The following is a 17,308-nucleotide window of genomic DNA, read 5'->3' as shown; positions in this document are numbered from 1 at the left end:
GATCCCATCCAGGACCATCCCCGGCATTCAACCGTCATCTATTTAGACTGTCTTACCCTTTCTCTTTCCTTTCAATTGTGGAAACATATATACAGCCCAAATCTTCCCATTCCACCCCCTCCCCAGCATTCCATCAGTGGGATTAATCACATTCAGAATGTTGCAATGCTATCACCTTCCGACCATCCATCCCCAGAAGTTTCCCTTCACCCCAAACAAAAACCCTACTCTCATTTCTTAACTCCCATTGCCCCTTCCCCCACCCCTTGGAACCCCTACTCCACTCTTCATCTCCTTGGCCACACTCTCCGACACCTTCTCTGTGTTTACCATGGGGCCCAAATCCAACATCTTAAACCTACAACAATCTTGCTTTTCCCCGATACCAACCCAACTTCAATAGGACACACAAACTGTGTTCCTACACTTCTCCACTCCCCCACCTACATGCAGTTCCTGTCAAAAATTACATATTTTACACTGAGTCCAAAACCACTGATTTATCATTACAGTTTACGTATTTTAGATCCTGTATGAAGTAAACAGTGGAGTTACAAATCAACAATACGGTGGTATTGGTATTCATATTCACCATGCGATCTTCACTGGAAATCGTCTCTTCATGTGGTTTCAGTCAACCGTCCAATGTCCCTTCCTTTCAGCCTGGTCAACTCCCCCCAGCATTTCCCATAGGACCAATCCACTGGCGATGAAGTCCCTCAGCCCTCGATTATCCAGAAATGTTTCCATCTCCCACCCATTCCTATCCTCCAGGTGCCTGCGAATTCTCCAAGTCTCCGAAGGCCATTGACTTCTATTTGTACTCCACCATGGTCAGAGAATGTGCTTTGAACAAATTCATTTTTTTATTTTTTATTTTATTGAGGCTTGTTTTTATGTCCCCACATACAGTCCATTCTGGAGAAAGATCCGTGATCACTAGAGAAGAACGTGTGTCCTGGTGACCTGGGATGTAATATTCTATATATGTCTGTTAAAATTCTCTGTATCTCTCTCTCCTTTCTTTGTTTCTCTGTCAGTAGGGCTTCCTTTAGTGTCTGAAGTAGGGCAGGTCTTTTATTAGCAAACTCTCTCAGCATTTGTTTGTCTGTGAAAAATTTAAGCTCTCCCTCAAATTTGAAGGAGAGTTTTGCTGGATAAAGTATTCTTGGTTGGAAATTTTTCTCTCTCAGAATTTTAAATATGTCATGCCACTGCCTTCTCGCCTCCATGGTGGCCGCTGAGAAGTCACTACTTAGTCTTATGTTGTTTCCTTTGTATGTGGTGAATTGCTTTTCTCTTGCTGCTTTCAGAACTTGCTCCTTCTCTTCAGTATTTGAGAGTCTGATCAGAATATGTCTTGGAGTGGGTTTATTTGGATTTATTCTATTTGGAGTTCGCTTGGCATTTACGCTTTGTGTATTTACATTGTGTATAAGGTTTGGGAAGTTTTCCCCAACAATTTCTTTGAATACTGTTTCTAAACATTTACCCTTCTCTTCCCCTTCTGGTACACCAATGAGTCTTAAATTTGGGCATTTTATTTTATCTATCATATCCCTGAGATGCATTTCGATTTTTTCAATTTTTTTCCCCATTCTTTCTTTTGTTCTTTCATTTTCTGTTCTGTGGTCCTCAAGGAGGCTGAGATGTTGTTCAACTTCCTCTAATCTTGTATTATGAGTATCCAGAGTCTTTTTAATTTGGCCTACAGTTTAATTTCCATAAGATCTTCTGTTTTTTTTATTTACTCTTACAATATCTTCTTTATGCTCTTCTAGGGTCTTCTTTATGTTTTTTATATCCTGTGCCATGCTCTTCTTCATGTCCTTTATATCCCGTGCCATGCTCTCATTGCCTGTTTGTAGTTCTTTGATTAATTGCCCCAGGTACTCTGTGTCTTCTGATCTTCTGATTTGAGTATTTGAGTTCGGGTTCTCCATGTTGTCTGGTTTTATCATATGCTTTAAGATTTTCTGTTGTTTTTGGCCTCTTGGCATTTGCTTTACTTGATTTTTGTCAGAATTGCAGCTTGGTAGCATACACTTTCTCTAACTAACCAGCAGATGGCATCCATGAGTCACTTATTCCCCTCAAGTAAGTTCTCCCCAACTTTGTGGTGTGTGGGAATCTGATTCTTGTGGGGTCCAACTGGTAGACTTAATTTGGGTGTGCTGTCGGTGCTGTCCGCCCTGAATGAGGGGCGTGTATCTGAGTGGTTAGGGAGGAAGGGCAGCTTTAATAATCAAACCTCCCAGGTGTTGCCGGAGATTTAAGGTTGTTCTCTGCCACTGACCCAAAAGTCCTTGGTATTGGCGTAGGTTCCCTGAGATTTCCCAGCGGTTCCCCCTTCCCTGCTGTGCTTTTCCAGGACCTCTGCTGAGGGAGGGAGGGCCGTGCCACATCACAAGTGTGCGCCGGCCTCCAGGGAAGCCCTAGGATGCCGGGCTGTGCAGGGGCATTCCCAGCCCGCTTCAAAGACACGTTAATTTCCCCCTTCTGCAAAGCTCCGCCCTCCCAGCTCCAGGACAGTCAGCCGTGGGTGTATTAAAGGTCACTGTCCACGGTCGATATCGTGGCGTGTGAGCAGTGCTGTGGGAAAGACTCCCTGTCAGGCTGGGTTTCTTGGCTTGGCTCTGTGCTGTGTGTTCGGCCCCGGGCAGGAGTACCCCACCCGCTGGGGAGATGGCTGCAAGTCATGTGTTTTTTTCCTCCTTTTGGCTCCCCTTTGCTCCCCTGTGCCCGAGACAATCAGCAGTGGGTGTGGGAAGGGGTATCCTCCACACCAGACACCGAGGCGTTAGCCCAGCCCACTCCCATCTTATCTGCAGCTGCTCCTGGGCTTTTTTTTTTTTTTTTTTTTTAAAGAATTAGTCTGTCTCCAAACACCAACCCACCGTTTCCCCACACTGCAGCATGGCCGAGGGATTCAGCTGACTCACTCACTCGTTTCAGAATGCAGACTCCTGGTTTCACCAAATGCACGTTCCCTGTGGATTTAGCAGACCTTGTCTGGCTGGTGCTACTCTGGAAGTGGTGTTCTGGGTCGCTTTCTGGTTTTTATCTAGTGTTTTTCATGGAGGTGTTTTTTTGCCTTGTGTCACCTAGCCGCCATCTTAGGTTCTCCCCTCCTTGGATTTTGAGAGGAGCTGGAATGGCTGGAGTTGGGTCTTTGCAGGCAGAGCTTGAGCCAATGAAAGGAAGAGTGGAGGGAAAGAACTGCCTTGTGGGATCAAACGTGAACTAAGGACATAGGGGTGGCGTTGTCTCAGAAGAAAATAAGCCTTTAAATTAGGGTTTCTAACCTTTTCTGCACCACGAGCCCCTTTGTACTTGGGTCCTTATACAGAATATTTTTTAATGCAGAAGATAAACTATTCAAATTACAAGGAAAAAAACTGTATTGAAAGTCACTTATCAAAATATTTTAAAAACACAATTGTGACATAACATGTTTCCGTATTAACCCACTTAATAACAAGATCTCATAGCAGGTCTAATAATGGCTATATATAATTCTGAAGTAGTGATGCATAAAACAATACTATGCAACAACTGCAACTGCAATGTGTTGTGAAAATGATTTTTACTGGTGACCAGCCACCAGTACTATTAACACTTCTTTGGTTTGCTTTTTACATTTTTATTAGGAAGAAATTCTAAATTTCAGTTAGAAGTTAGGGGGAAAAGATGTGATTTTTCCACTCCATCCAAGTTCACAACCTCCTGAATTATATCACTGGACTTCTTGGGGGTTTCTGGACTCCAGTATAAGGGTCCCTGCTGAAATGTTCTGCAATCAAGAAAAAGTTAAGAACTTAAGAGAAGGCATACCTCTATCTTCCAAAGAAAGAACTCCAACTCTTTACTAAAACCCCAATATGTCCAAGCCAGCTGGAGGCAGGTTTTTGTCACTTGCAAACACAGGGACCTGATCTAGAAATGCAGTGTGTGACCCTCATCAGTAACCACAGCCGAGCTCTAGTCAAGGTATCACACAGCAAATACTGCTTTCACAGGAATACTTATCCTGTTATTGTAACATTTCTTGCTTAATAATCTTCCCCCTCAGAGAATAGGGAATGGTCTTATCTTGTTCACCATTGAATCCAGCAAACAGTACACGCTCAATAAATATTTGCTGAATGGCTGTCAGAACAAATAAATGAAGGGCATTTGGTGAGAATTAATAAAAAAATTCATAGAACTTACCCTGCAACTTCAATCCTTTCATCTAAGTAGTATTTTCCTCAGATATTCTTAACAGTCCAGACAGAAAGCAGTTTACAGGTTACCAGGTGTGGGCAGATGGGGGAAAATGGGGAGTTATTACTTAATGGGTTCAAAGTTTTTGTTTGGGATGCGGGCAAAGTTTTGATAATGGATGGTATGTGATGGTCATACCACTAAACTATACACTTCTGAAAGAGGTTAAAATGAGAAATTTATGTTGCATATATGTTACCACAATAAAAAGCATCACTGTCACATGAAATTCATGTTGCTAATTAAAAAAAAAAAAAGTGGATGAGGTCTCTCACTTCACCACTTCACACCCTTTAGAATGACAATAAAATAAAAAGATAACAAATGCTGGTGAGGATGTGAAGAAATTGGAACCCTCATCCACCACTGATGTGAAAGTAAAATGGTACAACTTTGGAAAATAGTTTGGAAATTTCTTAAAAAATTAAGTGTAAAATTACCATGTGACCCATCAGTTCCACTCCTAGGGACCAATCCAACAGAACTAAAAACGTATGTCCATGCAAAATCTTGTATGCAAATGTTCACTGCAGCATTATTCATAATAGCCAAAAAGTAGAAACAACCCAAATATCTACAACTGGTAACTGCACACAAAAAATGAGGTATAAACATACAATGGGATACTATTCAGCAATAAAAAGGAATGAAATATTGATACACGCTTCAACATGTATGAATCTCAGAAACATTTTGCTAAATGAAAGAAGTCAATGCAAAAGACCACATACTTTATGATTCAATGTGCATGAAATGTCCCGAAAAGACAAATCTATAGAGGCAACAGAACAGACTGCCCAGGGCTTGGGGTGGAAGCAGGGATTGACTCCAAATGTCAGATCTTTGTGGAGTGACATAAATGTTCTAAAATTAAATTGTAGTGAATGCTGCACAACTTTAAATTTAATAAAAGTCATCAAATTGCACAAATTAGAATGGATGAATTTTATGGTATGTAATATATAGAAAAATAAAACTGTTAAAAAAAAAAAAGACTATGTGCCAGACATAGAGGGGACTGAAAGTAAACTAAGCATCCCTGCTGCCTTCAAGATGCTGAAATTCTAATTAGGGAGAGGAACTACATATGTATGGAGGTTAAAAAGCAAAAGAATACATAATAAATAGTTTGCATTAATGAAAGTGCCAAAAGAGTAATACCTACAAGATTATGAGGAGGGGGAGCTTACTTTTGCCCTTTGCCTTAATTACTAAAAGAGGTGGAATTTGAGTAAGACATTAAAGATGGGTACAATTTCAACAAACAAAAGGTGGCAGTATACAGTTGTCGTAAAACACCTGGGTTTTATCTTCAGATAGCCTAGATTCAAATCTTGGCTCATCATTTACTGCCTATGTGACCTTGGGCAGGTTACTTAGCTACTCTGTGCCTCAGTTTCCTTATCTGTGAAATGGAGACAATAATGGTACCTACTTCATAAGGTTCTTGTGAGAATTAAATGAGATAATGAATGTACACTACGTAAGCACTGATTAAATGTCAGATGCAGTGATGGTGGATCATCATCATGACCATAAATAACACGGGAAAGGAATGCATCTAAGAGCAAGGAAAGCCCAAACAGCATCCTAGAAAGAGAGAACTGAAAGGCATGTTCAATAATAGTAACTAACACAGATTGGAAAGAGAAGAAGGTTTTATAGAGGAGTAATAGAAAATAGGCCTTGACTGCATTACAGAAGGATCTGGATACCTTAAGCAGCAAGCCATTTCTGCTCATGTACCAGAAATCTATCCATGAATCAGTGGTATAGGCAGGTGATGAAAATAGAAAGATTGGTTCAAAATCTATATAGTCGGTTGAATGATGGCCCCCAAAAAGTTAAGTCCATATCCTAACCCCTAGAACCTGTGAATGTGACCTTATTTGGAAAAAGGGTTTTGTAGACGAGGTTAAGGATCTTGAGATAAGGTCATTCTGGATTATCCAGGTGGGCCCTAAATCTAGTAACAAGTGTCCTTATAAGAGACAGAAGAAAAGACAAATACACAGAGGAGGAAAAGGCCATCTGAAGACAGGCAGAGACAGGAGGTATGCAGTCACAAACCAGAGAACTCCTGGAACTATCAGAAGCTGGAAGAGTCAAGGACGGGTCCTCTCCTAAAGCCTCTGGGGTGAGTGTGGCCCTGCTAATACTTTGATTTTGGACTTCTTTCCTCCAGAACTGTGAGAGCATAAATTTTTGTTGTTTTAAGCAACAAATTATGTGATAACTTGTTATTGCAGCTCTAGGAAATTCCTTGGCATGACCAAGGAAAAGAGTAGAACTAATGGATTACTTATATGTCTGGCCAGTCTGAGAAATGTTTGAGAGTTCCCTCAGGGAGAGTTTGAGAAAAGAATTCATGATGAGTATACAGAAAACCAGACACCCCCCTCAGGCAATCATTAAAATCAATTAGGTTAGGATTCATGATATAATGCATGGCTTAAAGTCATGAAAAACATTTTCATAGGCATAAAGATATTAACACTATTGAATACTAACCAAAATTTGTTCTATAATCATTTTGAGAGGATGGTTGGGGGAGTGTGTGAAGTCAGTGTGTATTTAGGGAGGGTTTAACTGAGCTAAATCTTAACTTATTTTAATAAGAAGTCAGTTGATAAAGTAAAACAAATGAAAAAAATCCATGAAAAGCAGCAGAAAAATGATATTTAGAAATATGAAGGTAAATACCAGAAGAAACAATTGTTTAAAAAGTATTTTTGCCACTTAGGAGTGGGAATTGGATTAAAGGTTGAGGTAGTTCACTGTAAGCAATGTAGCACTATTTCACACTATGTATTATTATTTTGACAAAAATTAATAATGATAATGATAGTAGGTCCACAAAGTAGAAAAAGCCTAGGCTTAGGAGTCAAAGAGTTCTGGTTCCAATCTACCACTTACTAACTTATTAACTCAGGGCAAGTTACTATACTTACTGATCCTCAGTTTTTTCATCTATGAAATGGGAGTAAAAGTACTTAACTCTTAAAGTTGTCATGGGGATTAAATGAGATAATATTCAAAACACACTGAGCATCATTGCAGCCATATATAACAAACAGCTTTTGTTTTTGTTTTACTGGTGAATAAAAACCATCTAATTCTACCCTGATTTGTGATATAGTTACTATCCAGTTTAATTTTTATATTTTCTGATCTCCCTTTTCTAAAGTGATACAAAGAATTTGTAGCCTTTATTAACTAAATTTAGCACCATCTCTTGTTGCTTTCACATTGTTTTGCCTATGGAAGTCATCTTCCGCACTCCAGAGAACTCTTGTCTTCCATTTCTCCATATCCTTTACACTCCTAGTCATACTTTCGACAAGAAAAGAAAACTGCTGATGAATTAATACTTACCCAGTAATGTTACTTACTGTCTTATAACTGTGTCCAGCCAAGAAGAATTTGCTTCAGGAACTTTTAAACATGCCAAAGCTGAAGCTTTTATGATGAAGTCATTGACAGAAATTTTGCTGGTCCCTTCTAAAATCTGAAAAAAAAAACAAGAAATTATTGTAGTTTCTTAATTCTCTCCTTAGAGACAGAAAGTATATAATCTTGAGAAAGGGAGGAGGGGGAAGAGAATACACAAATGCTCAAAGGTAGAAGGCAAGCTGGCATATTTTAACCAAAAGAAGGTCATTATGGCTAGATCCAATTTCAGTGAGGGAAAGAGCATTAAAAGACAAGATTAGAAGAGGCAGGCAGAAATCATATCATACATAATTTTGTAGGTCATGGTAAGAAGTTAGGCTTTTATTCTAAATGCAGTGGGAAACCATCAATTACTTCACTGTGGACAATTTAGGCTGCTCCTGTAGTATGTCTAGGCTAGATATGATGATATTGACTGTGGAGATGCAGGTCCACTTCCCCCTTTTAAATGTGAACTGAGTTGAGGGTTATTAATCAATTTTCCTTCAAGAGACTTAAGAGAGTTTATCTAAATATCTGTAACACTTTAGGACAGCAGTTCTCTAACTTTTTGGTCTCAAGACCCCTTTTCAGTCTCAAAAATGATTAAGGATCTCAAAGAGCTTTTATTTATGTGAGTTTCTATATCTATTGATAAATACTGTTATGAATTAAAACTGAGAAACCTATCAAATATTTATTAGTTTATTTAAAAATAATAAACCCATTATAGGTAACAAATTTTTAATGGGGAAAAAAAAAAAAAGGATATTTCCCTAAACAAAAATCAGTGAGAAGAGTGGCAGTGCTTTCCATTTTGCAAATCTCTTTAATGTCTGATTTAATAGTTGATAAACCAATGCTCATATCTGTGTATCATATCTGTATTCATTCTACTGCAGTATCACACTTCATGTAGCCTCTGGAAAACACCACTAAAATGATAGAATGAAAATATAAAAGGCAAATATTATTATGAAAATACTTCTGATCTTATGGATACACTGAAAAGGTTTTAGGAACCCTACAGAGCCCCAACCACACTCTGAGAACCAGGGTTCTAGGGTTTTTTGTGATGGAAACAGCCATAAAATAGTCTTATCTTCAGAACCCTTCATCACTTGTGAAATCAATATGCAAACTGGAATAACCATGGTTATACTTGATAATATTACCTTAGGGTAATTTTTAGACATGATAGGAATTAATCACTTGATAATGAAACAAAAAATCAAAATAGTGTTATACTATACAGAACTCTAGAGTGAAGATGCCCTAAATTAGAACAAGGTAAGGAATAATTAGGAAAGTAATTTTCAAATTTCCATATATATAGGTATTAAATTTGATCCCAAAGGGTTATAATCAAATGTACTTCAAAAAGGTGTTGATATTTTCATCTGCCAATCCTAGAGGCCTAAAATATAGTATAAAAATACATTGAGTTTCCTATCACTGGCATGATGGCTTCAAGATTACTTCATGGAGCTGGAGGGTTGGCCAAGCAGACCTGTGGGCACAGCGCCCCAGTGAGGTAGTCACTGTGTAATCCATGGTGTATGGAGGTGGTGTTCCTGCCAATGTCCAGCAGGCAACAGGGCTGGAGAGGAGGTCATGATGTCTACAAGGAAGGGACTGGACTCATACAATATACTACCCCAAAAAACAGCTGCAGGCACCAAGAGGACCTTTATTTCGTCCCCTCCATCACCAATAAGCAAATAGTAGGCTGCATCTGTGAAGAGGACAACAGTGCTGTCATCCGGTTTGGGCTGCAAAAAGGTAAGGCCAGTAATACCCTAACTGTGGAACCCCTTACAAGCTGGTGCCCCACCAGTTAAGCCACTACTGAACCCCTACACTGACTCACTCTAAATGTGCTGTAATGTTTTCTTCATCTGAATAAAGACTAGCAATTGCATTGACTCCTTATCCCATTAAAATAAAAAAAACAAAAATACATCGATATATTCACTGAGCATCAGAGATCCAAAATACATGAAGCAAAATCAGACAGAACTGAAGAGAGAAATAGACAATTCATGTGGAGATGTGAATATCCTACTTTCAATAATGGATAGAACAATTTTCAATAATGGATAGCACAAGATCAACAAGGAAATAAAAGACTTCAACAACACTGTGTACAAACTAGACCTAACAGAAATCTATAGAACACTCTACCCAGCAACTACAGAATACACATTCTTCTCAACTGCACATAGAACATTCTCCAGGATAGGCCATATGATAGGTCATAAAACAAGTCTCAATAAACATAAAAGGACTGAAATCATACAAAGTATGTTCTCTGATTGAAATGGAGAGGAATTAGAAAATAATAACAGAGAAATGTAGGAAATTCACAAAAATGTGGAAATTAAACAGCACACTCCTACAAAGTCAATGGGTCAAAGAAGGAATGGCAAGGAAAATTAGAAAATGTTTTGAGATGAATGAAAATGAAGACACATCAAAACTAATGGGATGCAGCTAAAGCAGAATTTAAAGTGACACCTAGAGCTGTAGATACCTAGGTTAAAAAAGATGAAAGATCCCAAATCAACAACCTAAACTTCTACTGGAAAAGGAAGAGCAACTAAACTCAAAGCAGAAGAAAAGAAATATTAAGGATTAGAGTGGAAATTAATGAATTAGAGGAGAAAAACAACAGACAAAAATCAGCAAAACCAAAACTGGACTCTTTGAAAAGATCAATGAAATTGACAAACCTTTAGCTAGACTGACAAAAAAAGAAAAAAAAAAATAGAGGTAAGGCTTAAATTGCTACAATCGGGAATGAAAAAAGGGGACCTTACAGAAATAAAAAAAGTTTATAAGGGAATATACTATGAACAACTGTATGCCAACAAATTAGATAACCTAAATGAAATGGACAAACTCATAAGCAAACATAAATCACCAAAACTGACTCAAGAATAGAAAATGTGAATAGATAACAAGAGATTGAACTAGTAATTTAAAAACTAGCCACAAAGGAATGCCCAGATCCACATGGCTTCAATGGTAAATTCTACCAAACATTTAAAGATCCTACTTACAATGGGTCCACACTCATAGGAATGGATTAGCTTTAAGAACATGATTTTGTGGGGTACATTCAATTCCAAACCACCACAACTGTTATCTTTTATGACTATAGATGCAAAAATCCTCAACAAAATACTAGCAAACCAAATCCAGTCATATATAAAAAGGATTATGCACCATGACCAAGTGAGATTTATCCCAGGAATGCAAGGTTGGTTTAAGATCTGAAAATCAACTGATACTATAATGTCCTAATAAAATAAAGGACAAAAAACACATGATCAACTCAAAAGACAGAGAAAAAGCATTTGACAAAATTCAACACCCCATTGTGAAAAAAAAAAAACCAACACTCAACAAACTAGGCATAGAAGGGAACTTCCTCATCCTGATAAGGAGGATCTACAAAAGTCACCACAATCAATGGTGAAAGACTTATTTTCCCCCAAGATCAAGAACAAGACAAGTATGGCTGGCTGCTCTCACCAGTACTCTTAACATTGTATTGAGATACCAGAGTAATTAAACAAGAAAATGAAATAAAAGGCACCCAGATTAGAAAGGAAGAATAAAACTATTTTTTGTTACAAATGACATGAGGTTCGATATAAAAATTCCTAAGGAATCCATTCAAAAAAACTACCAGAACTAATAAATGAGTTCAGGAAGGCTGCAGGATACAAGATCAATATACAAAAATCTATTGTATTTCTATACCCTTGTAATAAGCAATCTGAAAATGAAATTAAGAAAGCAACCCCATTTACACTAGTATTAAAAAGAATACTTAGGGGGAGGAGCTAAGATGGCGGCATAGAGAGGAGTGGACAACTGTTAGTCCCCCCCAGAACAATTCATAAATGACCAAAAAATTAGTAAATAACCTGGAATAACTGCGGGGAGACAAACGTGACTGTCCACTCATCATCCACCAACCTGAATTGGGTGGAATGCCCGAGATCGCAGCATAAAATCTGTAAGTAAAACTGCAGACCTGCGCTGAGAGCCAAGAACCGAGAGCTCCCCCCTCATGGAAGCCTCGCAGTGCTAGAAAGCAGCAGTCTCTCAGCCCAGCTCCAACTGGAGTTTTAATGTTAACTGCACAATACAGACAGACTCCTCAACAAGCAGACAGAGGCTTTTGGTGACAACTGACCTTGGGAGAGTCGGAGGACATATCTGTCTCAGGACGGGGAGCCAGAGGATCGGGTGCTATCTCTGGCTGACGGGTGAACCTGGGAGCTTTTCTGTCCCTTTCTCTCTCTGTGGAGAAAACCTCAGCCATTTTCAGTCAGCAGCGCTTTGCAGTAAAGACAGCCTCAGCCATTTTAAAATCAAAACACTTTGATCAGCAGAGTCAGAGAAACAAAGAACTTATTGATATGCAGTTGACTCTCTGGAGGGGGCATAGCTTCCCAAGAGGAAAGGGAGGGGCCCAGCTCTACTGCCCACCTGTCTGGAACCAGACCCCAAAGCCTAGGGGAGGAGAACCACAGGCCACACTCTCTTACACAGGCAGTGACAGGCTAACAGGTGCACCTGCTGAGCAGAAAAAGCACAGGTGTATCAATCCTCTAAAAAAAACCATCAGGGAAACCAGATACTGAATATTTCCTCCTTCTGTGACCTGAGCCTGTTCTCGTCTGGGAAAACCTGATTGGAGTGGCCTAGGAAGTCAGATGCCTAGACAACAGAAAACTACAACCTACACTAAGAAAAATGAAGCCATGGCCCAGTCAAAGAACAAATGTACACTTCACCTGAAATACAGGAATTTAAACAACTAATGCTAAATCAATTCAAAAAGTTTAGAGAATATTTTGCAAAAGAGACAGAGGCTGTAAAGAAAACACTGGGCATATATAAGGCAGAAATCAAAAGTTCAAAAAAACAACTAGTAGAATCTATGGAAATGAAAGGCACAACACAAGAGACGAAAGACACAATGGAAACATACAACAGCAGATCTCAAGAGGCAGAAGAAAACACTCAGGAACTGGAGAACAAAACACCTACACGCAAAGGAGCAGATGGAGAAAAGAATGAAAAAATATGAGCAACGTCTCCGGGAACTTAAAGATGAAACAAAGTACAAGAATGTATGTATCATTGGTGTCCCAGAAGGAGAAGAGAAGGCAAAAGGGGTAGAGGCAATAATAGAGGAAATAATCAATGAAAATTTCCCATCTCTTAGGAAAGACATAAAATTACAGATCCAAGAAGTGCAGCGTACTTCAAACAGAATAGATCTGAATAGGCCTATGCGAAGACACTTAATAATCAGATTATCAAATGTCAAAGACAGAGAGAATCCTGAAAGCAGCAAGAGAAAAGCAATCCATCATATACAAAGGAAGCTTAATAAGACTATGTGCGGATCTCTCAGCAGAAACCATGGAGGCAAGAAGGAAGTGGTGTGATATATTTAAGAAACTGAAAGAGAAAAACCGCCAATCAAGAATCTTGTATCCAGCAAAGCTGTCCTTCAAATATGAGGGAGAGCTCAAAATATTTTCCGACAAACAGACAATGAGAGACTTTGTGAACAAGACACCTGCCCTGCAGGAAATACTAAAGGGAGCACTACAGAGTGATAGAAGACAGGAGTGCATGGTTTGGAACACAATTTTGGGAGATAGTAGCACAGCAATGTAAGTATACTGAACAAAGATAACTATGAATAAGGTTGAGAGAGGAAGGCTGGGAGTATGTGAGACACCAGAAGAAAGGAGGAAAGATAAAGAATGGGACTGTGTAACTTGGTGAAATCTAGAGTGTTCAACAATTGTGATAAAATGTACAAATATGTTCTTTTACGAGGGAGAACAAGCAAATGTCAACCTTGCAAGGTGTTAAAAATGGGGAGCCATTGGGGGAGGGATGCAATCAACGTAAACTAGAGACTGTAACTAACAGAATCATTGTATTATGTTTCCTTTAATGTAACAAAGGTGATATACCAAGGTAAATGCAGATAAGAGGGGGGGATAGGGGAGGCATGTTAGACATTTGACATTGGTAGTGTTGTCTGACTCTTTACTCTACTTTGATTTAAGGTTACTTTTCCTTTTGCTACTTCCTAGTTGTCATTTTTTTTCCTCTTTCTTTTGCCTCTCTACCTTCTTTGACTCTCCCTCCTGCCTTGTGGAAGAAACGTAGATGCCCTTATAAAGATAGTGCTGAAGGTGGTGAACACATAAATATGTGACCATACAGAGAACCATCGATTATTTACTTAGGATGGAATGTATGGTGTGTGAACAAAACCATCTTAAAAAAAAACAAATGGGTTGATGACAAAACCTCAAGGGCAATATACTGAGTGAAATAAGCCAGACACATAAGGACAAATATTACAGGGTCTCACTGATAAGAACTAATTATAATATGTAAACTCATAGACATGAAATATAAGGTACCAAGATATAGGATGAGCTTCAGAATGGGGAGCGGTTGCTTAGTATGAGCAGAATGTTCAACTAAGATGAACTTAAATGTTTGGAAATGAACAGAGGTGTCGGTAGCAAGATGTGAGAATAACTAACAGTGCCGAATGGCGCATGAATGAGGTGGAAAGGGGAAGCTCAGAGTCATATATGTCACCAGAAGGAAAGCTGGAGGTCAAAAGATGGGAATGTATAAAACTGAATCCTATGGTGGGCAATGTCCATGATTAACTGTACAAATACTAGAAAACTCTTCCATGAACCAGAACAAATGTACAACAATACAACTAGAAGTTAATAATAGAGAAGAAATGTATACCTATTGCAAACTATATACTACAGTTAGTTGTATTTCAACATTCTTTCATAAACAGTAATAAATGTACTATACCAACACTACGAGTCAACAATTGAGGGGGGTTGGTTACAGATATGCGAGGATTCGAGTTTCCTTTTCTTTTCTTTTTTTTTTCTTTTTTTCATCTTTCACTTTATTTCTTGTCTGAAGTAATGAAAAGGTTCTAAAAATTGAACAAAAATTAAGTGTGGTGATGGATGCACAGCTGTATGAGGGCACCACGGGCAAATGATTGTACACTTTGGATCTTTGGATAATTGTATGGTATCTGAACAATCCCAATAAAAATTAAAGAAAAACAAAAACTTAGGAATATATTATCAAAAGAAGTACAAAACTTACATTCTAAAAACTATTAAAAAGACATTGTTGAAAAGAATCAAAGCATACCTAAATAAATGGAAAGACATCCATGTTCGTGGTGGGAAGATTTAATATTGTTAAGATGGCATTACTTCTCAAATTCATCAACAAACTGAACATGACCTGAATCAAAATTTCAGCTAGCTTCTTTGCACAAATATAAAAGCTGATCCTAAAATTCATTTAGAAATGCAAGGGACCTAGCCAAACCAATCTTTAAAAAGAATCAGGTTCTTTACCTGATTTTTACCCATTTTAAAACTTGCTACAAAGCTACAGTTATCAAACTGTGTGGAACTGGGCATAAGAAAAGACATACAGATCAATTACAGTCCAGAAATAAACCCTCAAATTTATGATCAATTGATTTTTGTCAAGGGTGCCAAGGCCATCTGACAGAAAAAGAATACTCTTTTCATCAAATGGTTCTAGAACTGAATATCCACATGCAAAAGAATGAAGTTGAACCCACACCTTACACCATATAGAGTGAATCCTCATTATTCATGGATTCCATATTTGCAAACTCACCTACTCGCTAAAATTTATCTGTAGCCACCAAATCAATACTCACAGCACTTTCTTCACAGTCATTCCCAGACATGTGCAGAGTGGTAAAAAATTGTGAGTTACCCAACATACAAGTTCCCAGCAGAGTCACTGAACAAGGCAACATGCTGCCTTTGTGTATCAGCTCTCACACTGTAAACCACTATTGTCACAGGATATTTGGTGCCACATTTTTTGCATTTTTTGCCTTTTGTTGGTGATTTCACTAGTTAAAATGGACCCCAAGGTTAGTGTTGAAGTGCTAAGCTCAAGAAGGCTGAGATGTACCTTATGGAGAAACTACGTGCATTAGATAAGCTTCATTGAGGCATGAGCTATATGGCTATTGGCTATGAGTTCAATATTAATGAATATGAGCAAAACTATAAACGTACAGTAGGAAAACACAAAATTTTTACCATTTAGAGAGTTGGAATTTCCAGACCTTTTACCTTATTAAGTTCTTTCCGTACCAACAAAACTTCTCCCATATTTACATCAATAGAAAGGTAATAATGAGGTATGGTTTGCTTAGATTGCATTAACCGCTGTGCAATAACCTGAAACCAAAGAGATTCAAAATTCAATTATCTTGAGTGGAGCTGAGTCCTTATCTAATTGACAGTGCTGCTTGCCCCCACACCCTGCTCCCCAATAATGCTTACCTCAAGCATTATCAGAATTAAAAAATGGAGGATTGCACCATAAACCAGCACCTTCTAACAGTATTTAACCAGAACACAGTGATGTGCTTATCCCTAGTATTCAGCTGGCTAAACCATATAGCCCTTAAACTAATCATCCAAGATTCCCAACTGAAAGAAGCCCCTGTTAGTGTTGTTAAACTATGGATGCAATTAAACAAACTGAGTAAAGGTGACCCCAACAGCTTTGGTTTTAGTTTATGGTAATACTCTTACTCGGCGAATGTTGCTGATTGGGATATCTGTGAAGACACCTGTAGGAACTGGTGTCACTCCTGGACCTGGGAGAGGCACAGCAGCTGCTGGGGCCTGTGGGGGAGGAAAAAGCTCTTAACAACAGTGATTCGATCTTAGCATAAGCACCTAGCAAGACTGACAGTGGCCCTTTTATAGATGGTAAAGTAAGAAATGGATGGCAAAAAAAAAAAGTCTTGTAGAAGAACAGCTATCACTATCTCCAAGGAGCAAAAGGACTTAGATTTTGACTGTTTAAGGGCCATGTTTTTGCTTTTTTTACTTAGAATTCTCAGATCATGTTTTAATTGTTATCTTCCCTTGAGCCAAAGTATGTTTCAATGACTAGTTTGTGCAAAATAATTCTGGTATTGCAAGAAGAGCAATCAAAGCATGTTAAATAAAAAGGATTAAGAGATAAATATAAACAAATTAATCCATTATCCTGAACAGTGTTGAGAAGGAAAAAACAATCACAAATCTTTCATCTTTAAGCAAAAATCTAAATAACAGAATAATTTTCCTTACTTTTAGCTAATTACCTTAGTCCTTTAACCAATCAAAACAGACACTAGCTATATGGATTTAATCCCTGTGTAGACCAGTTATCCATATAAAACCCAAACTCAAGTCCATCAACTTGCAAACATAATGTTAAAAATAGGAGCTGAATAAGGAGAGGGTATATTATTAAACATTATCACTACTCAAAAAACAATTTGGAATGCATGTCAATGAAGTACCAGGTATATCACCTTTGATTTTATATATAAATGACAGCACATTCATATCTAAATATTGTTATGCCACTGAGATTAGACAAAGGAAAACATACTCTGGATAAGCTCTTTCATTCATAATGTATGAACCAGTCTAACAGGCTGGACAAAACACTTTGCAGGGAC

At 38.3% G+C, this 17,308-nt stretch overlaps 1 protein-coding gene and 1 pseudogene across 2 annotated transcripts in view; one reads left to right on the top strand and one right to left on the bottom strand.

Moving 5' to 3' along the window:
• DLAT (dihydrolipoamide S-acetyltransferase) overlaps positions 1 to 17,308 on the bottom strand; it is a 33,849-nt gene that overhangs the window by 4,717 nt on the left and 11,824 nt on the right. Inside the window, exons 9-12 of one of the 2 annotated variants that reach the window (XM_037841422.1) lie at positions 16,386 to 16,478; positions 15,918 to 16,025; positions 7,659 to 7,774; positions 3,013 to 3,793 (exon numbers count right to left, since the gene is read on the bottom strand). In XM_037841422.1, coding sequence (XP_037697350.1) covers positions 3,667 to 3,793; positions 7,659 to 7,774; positions 15,918 to 16,025; positions 16,386 to 16,478 — 444 coding nt within the window. In that variant the 3' untranslated portion in view covers positions 3,013 to 3,666. Of the gene's footprint in view, positions 1 to 3,012; positions 3,794 to 7,658; positions 7,775 to 15,917; positions 16,026 to 16,385; positions 16,479 to 17,308 lie in introns of those variants that run through there. The other variant, XM_037841421.1, reaches the window with a different exon arrangement.
• LOC119535884 lies at positions 9,162 to 9,550 on the top strand (annotated as a pseudogene).

This window comes from Choloepus didactylus, chromosome 6, assembly GCF_015220235.1.
Source record: "Choloepus didactylus isolate mChoDid1 chromosome 6, mChoDid1.pri, whole genome shotgun sequence".
In the NCBI taxonomy this organism is placed as follows: domain Eukaryota; kingdom Metazoa; phylum Chordata; class Mammalia; order Pilosa; family Megalonychidae; genus Choloepus; species Choloepus didactylus.
This window is presented reverse-complemented; position numbering and strand designations above follow the sequence as displayed.